The sequence below is a fragment of the Anopheles bellator genome, chromosome 1, assembly GCF_943735745.2.
Source record: "Anopheles bellator chromosome 1, idAnoBellAS_SP24_06.2, whole genome shotgun sequence".
NCBI classification, from domain to species: Eukaryota; Metazoa; Arthropoda; class Insecta; order Diptera; family Culicidae; genus Anopheles; species Anopheles bellator.
The window spans coordinates 34,785,807-34,792,132 of record NC_071285.1 but is presented as its reverse complement, the minus strand read 5'-3'; the positions used below and the strand labels follow the sequence as shown (position 1 = coordinate 34,792,132).

Sequence of the window (6,326 nt, the reverse complement as noted above, 5' to 3'; positions counted from 1 at the left end):
TTTCTTACTCTCATTGTAGGCCTAAAGAAGTTTCTTGCCCAATATCCGGCCCTGTTCGAGATAAATGGTGATTTTGTGCACATCAACTCGTACCAGTCGAACAACCAGGATGATTCGTCGGTTTCGGGAAAACGAGATTACATTAAAGAGGCGAAAGACTACTTCAAGCACAAACTGCTCCAGTACGGCAAAGGCACGGAGGTGCCCATTCGCAGTCTGCTCGGGCATCGTAGCCAGGCATCGCCTCAAGTGCGCCACATCTCCGGGCAGCACATTCGCGAGTTTACCGAATTTCTCCTCAAACACCCGGACACGTTCCAGGTGATCGAGAATGAGAGCGTCGTGCTGGTGGGCTGTGAGGACGAAGAAGAGGTGCCGGCTTCCGAGAGGCTCCACCTTCCGAACTCGACGATCGATACACAAGCGACTCAGCAGCTGCTGGACTCGTTTGCTACGGTGATCGAGATCAAGGGCCCCATTCTGGTCGATCAGCTGTTCCACATGGTGACGTCGAACTTCCCGCAGGAGCAGTGGTTTCACATGTTTAAGAACCCCAGCGATCTGAAAACGTTTTTGAAACTGTTCTCCGACTGCTTCCACATCCAGTCTAATCTAGTCACGCTGCTGCAGAAACCGAAACTGTCCGATGCGCACATCCGCCAGGCGCAGGACAAGTTGAACCTCTCCAATAGCACTTTCCAGGGTGGTCAGCACCATCAGAGTAATCATAGTTTAGGTAATATCAGTAGCCACAGCGGTGGGTCTTCCGGGAGTCCACACAATCTACAGGCCGGCGGTTACATCGGCCGGGACGTCGGTGGAGGCAGTGGAAGCAGCATGATGGGTAGTGCGAACGGAAGTAGCAACACCAGCCGGACGGCTTCACCGAAAAATATGATCGGAGATTTCAAGCTAAACGAACCGGTGTCGGTGGGTCTCGGTGGAGGCGCTGCTAACGTGCCCAATGCTTCGACGCTTGTGACGACCATGAAAAGCGAACCGAACAGTGGCTTCGATAGTTTGCTCATAACGAACGATTTCAAAATGGAAAATCTGTGCCCAAGAAACTGCCCAATGCTAACGAGCTACTCGACGACCAAGCTCCTACCGTCGCCAATGGCTAGGACGAACGATACCGGAACCAATACGGGTTTGGGGACAGGAGTGAGCACTCAGGACTCCCGGGTAGGGAGCGACAGAACCGCCAACAGTGTGACGACAGCCAATACCGTCACTAGCAGTGTTGGTGCGGCTGTGAGTCCCAAAAATCAAACGCTCAAGCAACGCATCAATAGTCTCGTGATCAAAACGCTTGCCGAGAACCTGGAGAAGGATAAACACTCGATGAGTGCGATCCAACAGCAGCAACAACAACACGGTAACGCCGCGGTCTCGACATCCGGTCCTGCGACGGGCGGAACCGCCGCCGGTCAGGGAGGCGCCATGTCTCCGACGCCTCCTCCGATGGCGTCCGTCGGTAGTGGCAGTGCAAGTCCGGTCCACTCGAACAATTACTTCATTGGCGATACGTGGAAGATCAAGGTGCTGCAGAATACGCGGGTAATTGCTACGGTTAAAGAATCGCTGTTCGTGACCAACGCCATCCTAAGGTCCGCCCTTGAGGAACAGGCAATCGTTTCCTTCGACTGTGAGGGCATCAATCTGGGTGTCCGTGGCCAGATAACAATGGTACAGCTTGGCACAACGCGTGGCGAAGCGTTCATTTTCGACATTGCCACCTGTCCCGATATGGTAGTTGAAGGAGGGCTGAAGGAGATCCTCGAGTCTGAGAAGGTGGTAAAGGTGATACATGACTGCCGGAATGACTCGGTCAATCTGTTCAACCAGTTCCAGATACTGTTGCGGAACGTGTTCGATACTCAGGTAGGCACGATTTTGAATAATGTCAATTTATATTCAACAAACCAGGGGATTTTCTGTACATCTTTCCTTCTTTCACTTTCAGTCTGCACACGCGGTGCTGCAGTTCCAGGACCAGGGAAAGCAGGTGTACAAGGTCAAGAACGTATCCCTCAATACATTATGCGAGATGTATAATGCAACCGTGAACCCGATGAAGGACCAGCTGAAGAACGTTTATCGGCGCGACCAGAAGTACTGGGCGCGGAGGCCATTGACACGGGATATGCTATTGTACGCTGCCGGAGACGTGTTGATTCTGATCAATGAACAACTCTACCTCAACATGGCGACGTAAGACGGTTTGCCTTGAATCAGTTTTCCGACAAATCATTACTTGTAAAAACCTTTTTCCTATAGATCAATCAAGTCTGAATACCGTGAGCTGCTGTCGGAGCTGTGTACTGAGCAGATTTTAATGCTAATCCGCCCAGTGGACGTAAAGATGCGCAAGAAGCAACGGAAGGTGCGATCGGAAATTCAGGACCTAAAGGTGAAACTAAAATCCGCCAGCAAAAACATTGTCCTGAGCAATCGAGAAATCAGACTGTTGAGGTATGAAATGATTGATTACGACGACCCTCGTCAGGAGTTTTTTGAAAACATACTTTCCATCTTTCGTCGGTGTCAGGTATATGGATTTGACGGAGGAGGAAAAGGAAAAGCTGAGAGTGTCGTACAAGGTAGCGAAAAAGTTGGACAAATTGGAAAATTACGACCGTGATCGCTGTGATCAGAGCGATTCGGACGATGAGTGTGACGCCACGGAGCAGGACTACCAGAGTATGGACAGTGTTCCGTCCGACAACTCGTTGCCTGGGACGGGTACGGCAGGCAGTGGAACGTTTTCACCGAAGAGCTCCGAACCGCCCAGCCTGACCGAGTCAATGCAGCTGATGGACGAGATCCTGTCCAACACAACAATGGACAGAATGGCGAAGATCGACAAACTGGAAGCGATCCTTTCCGCCGCTACCCTACTGCCGAACGACCAGGTAAAGGTTCGGACCTCGAAGAGAGCGTGCGACAGAAAACAGCAACTTTCTTTGCCCGGAAAGTTGAACATTCCTTCGATGTGCAGCTTCAATTATTTTTCGTTTGTAACTTTCACCATTTTAGTCGTTCGCGGACACTATGTCCAGCTTCAATGCCAATACAATTGTAGTAACGAACGATAATGTTCTACAGCCAGCAAAGGAGAAAGACGCCAAAGGGTAAGTCCGGATACTTGGTTCACTCGACCGGAGCTAATATTTTGAGTAACACAACATAAAACGATCGATAAGAATCGGCATGATCTACAATTTATTCGTTGCTACGGTTTCTATTGTATGATCGATCGTCACCTTCATTTGAGAATGATTTAAGTCATCAATCATTAAATTTGTATAGATCTTTCCAGTTTTTTGAAAATTGAAATGCTTATAAACCGTAAGAAGCATATTGCTCCATAAACATGAAAGGGTACCCTATTAGATATTGAACAAGTTTCCCTCATTCCCAACAGGCGTACGAACAAACCCGGTTCGAAAATAGCGGCCCGTTTGCAACACTCTGTAACGCCTCCACCGGCTCCGTTAACCGGCCACTATCAGCATTCAGCACAGCACCATCATCCGATGCCACCGAAGGAAACGAAGGATGCGGGATGTCAAACGCTCAGCACTGGCGATATTGTGATTACGAAGATATTTTTCAAGGAGGATCAAGACAAGGCGAAGGCGCAATCGTCCGCCGACAACATGCTCACCACGCCGTCCACGGCTCAGCCGACGGACATGCTCAAGAAAAACGGTACTACCGGTGGTGGCGCTCTCGAGATGATGGGCAGCGGGAAGCAAGCGCAAGCGCAGAGTGCCTGAGAGCAGTCGGAACGCCGACGAGAAGTCAAGAATGCGATCGCAACCTCTCCACGATCGTGCTCTCTACGACGAAGAGCGAGGAAAAGGGCGTCGATAGGTTTACCACAACAACCCTATTTAGGTTGTAGCTGATCGACGCGGCGTTAGTGGAGGTAGTGCTTTTTACGAAGGTACGATTTTAAGATGACCTGTGAGAGGTGGGTAGTACCCTCATTTAATGGCTGAATTTAACAATAACGACCCACGAACGCATATTACGACGAACGCCTTTTGATAATCGAACGCAGCAGCAATAATTTATACATTAATTTATTAGTGATATAGAACGAAACATATACACTCTTGCTACATCCACACATACTCTTTTCCCCTGCATGAAGCGGACCACGAAGGGCTATATAAACATATTTTATACTTCATATTTATACCAACGATTACGAGACTCATAGAGTGAGACAAACGAATATGAAACTACTCCACTGCCTGTGGAGCAACTATCGGCAACGGCTTGGCGAATGTAAAAATGCAGTTCCGTATAGTGAGTGAGAATCAAGTTAATGAAGAAATGGAGTTAATGGAGAAGAATCAAGTTAATGGTGTTTCTTTGCCCTCTGTCTGCTGGGCATTAACTTTTTATAGTTAAATTAACTATACATAAAATATATAAACATAGTTTAGAAAAAAACGATTCAATAATTACATCCACGTTAAACGCAATTAACGGATGCGCAGGCAGGAACGTAGAAATATTTACGCAGGCTAGGCACACGGAGTAGACGGCATCAGATTGACTGTTTTAGAGCCTTTCGATAGTTAACAGAATAGAGGGAATTAATATATATATAATTTATATACACATACAAAACGATTAGCCAGCAAACTGTGAATTAATCAATCAAAAACGAGGTACGTAGAAGTAATTGCTTGCTCGACGTTACTCAAAGCGCAGGCCTGTAACATATATATTCTAACAAAGGCCTCCTTTAGTAGAACTTCTCGAACGTCGACACGATCCTTATGGGAGAAATTTTTCGAACTAATCGATGAACATTGCACTGGAATGGGCAACATATCTTACGTTTTTTGCCGATAAGAAGGCTCTGCGATTTCCACAGTGATTGAACAACTTGGTTTGGTGCAATATCTGTTGAACTAACATTTCTTTTGTTAAATTAAAATTGTTGTGGTGAATTGAAAGGCGCGCAAGTTTTCATAGTTTAGAGAAGAAGATTGCGAAAAACGTTTGATTAGCGAAACGAATGAATTAGCAAAATGATAGTATTGGGCATTGTTTTGAAATCAATATTGAGTGAACTTTGTGTGTGAAGCATTGCTTGATACTGCGGCACGTACCAGATTACATATATCGAACGATAATGTGCATTGCGCAACAAATACTGTAAACGTAAAACCTTATGTTAGTTTCACTAACGGCAAGCATATTATTTGAACTATTAAAGTGATCAGCCGAGTAAGTGCGCTCATTTGGCAAAAGACTTGAAATTGACATATAGAGAACTTGAATTGAAACACTGAAGAATTGTAAATGAACACCGAGATAGAGCATGATGTATAAGCAAGAGGAAAACTAACGACAGACAGACCATTATAGGAACTAATAAACAATTGTAAATTCAATGAAACTAAAAATTTCCTTAAATTTTAAGTATTTATTTGCTGTTAATGAAACCGAACTATAACAAGTTGGTTGATGGGTGATCAAATTGAACCTAAAGGAAAACAAGAGAAAGTATAATGAGAAAGGGCATGAATTTAAAGAGACAGCGGGAAAGAAGCTGTACAGTTGGCTTGGCCCATACGGGGACAGTATCAGTCTGAGCATTTTCGTTTCTGACTGACTGTTTCGTCAGTTTTGGACAGAGTCCATGTCTCAGATGCGTACTATGTGAGTTCTAGGATACAAAGGTTCTGTGTAACCCCAACTACGAGATGTGAGCGAAAAAGATTCAGCAGACTGTAGATCTTTTGAGTGCTAGCACCTTACCGAGAATATCCTTAGTTATGTCGTTGTTAGTGCTAACCTTTCACCTTTTAGGTAGGTGAAGCTCAAGACGATTTTGAACTTTCGGTCATCTATTACTACGTCACTCCGACCTCACTACGCTTGTTTCCCGATAAAGTGGGAAGGGCTGCAGATGGTGCCACCATGAATTTGGTCTTGCTGTGGTTTATCTGCAGACCGAGATTGTCCGCAGCTTTCTCATCTCGCCATGTTTAGCCTGAGCTAATGTTGAAAAGGACCCAAGCTAGATCGTCTTCTTAGCGTAAGCCCTTGGTAGTCGCGAAGAGCTTGTCATCGACTTTCACCGGTCTTGTGTCGTTGGCCATGGTCATTCTAACAATTCTCGTATGTTTGGTCGATATTCTGAAACTGGAGTTGACATTGCTTTTTCCCTTTCCATGAGATTCACGTAATTACTTGTCATGTAAAAACCTGTCACATACTGGTAAATCGAACGAAACACAACTTTTTAGTTCTCGATTTGCATTTCACCAGAATCAAGACATCGCGGGCTTGGCAAC

The 6,326-nt window shown here is 45.9% G+C and overlaps 1 protein-coding gene across 1 annotated transcript in view; it reads left to right on the top strand.

Annotated features, from left to right (window-relative positions):
- The window catches only part of LOC131206312 (uncharacterized), a 22,226-nt gene extending 16,833 nt beyond the window's left edge, over window positions 1-5,393 (top strand). The window contains exons 2-8 of the mRNA XM_058198828.1: window positions 20-1,100; window positions 1,170-1,884; window positions 1,967-2,214; window positions 2,281-2,475; window positions 2,552-2,915; window positions 3,040-3,134; window positions 3,428-5,393. Coding sequence (XP_058054811.1) covers window positions 20-1,100; window positions 1,170-1,884; window positions 1,967-2,214; window positions 2,281-2,475; window positions 2,552-2,915; window positions 3,040-3,134; window positions 3,428-3,782 — 3,053 coding nt within the window. The 3' untranslated portion in view covers window positions 3,783-5,393. The remainder of the gene's footprint in view (window positions 1-19; window positions 1,101-1,169; window positions 1,885-1,966; window positions 2,215-2,280; window positions 2,476-2,551; window positions 2,916-3,039; window positions 3,135-3,427) is intronic.
- Window positions 5,394-6,326: the final 933 nt, after the last annotated feature.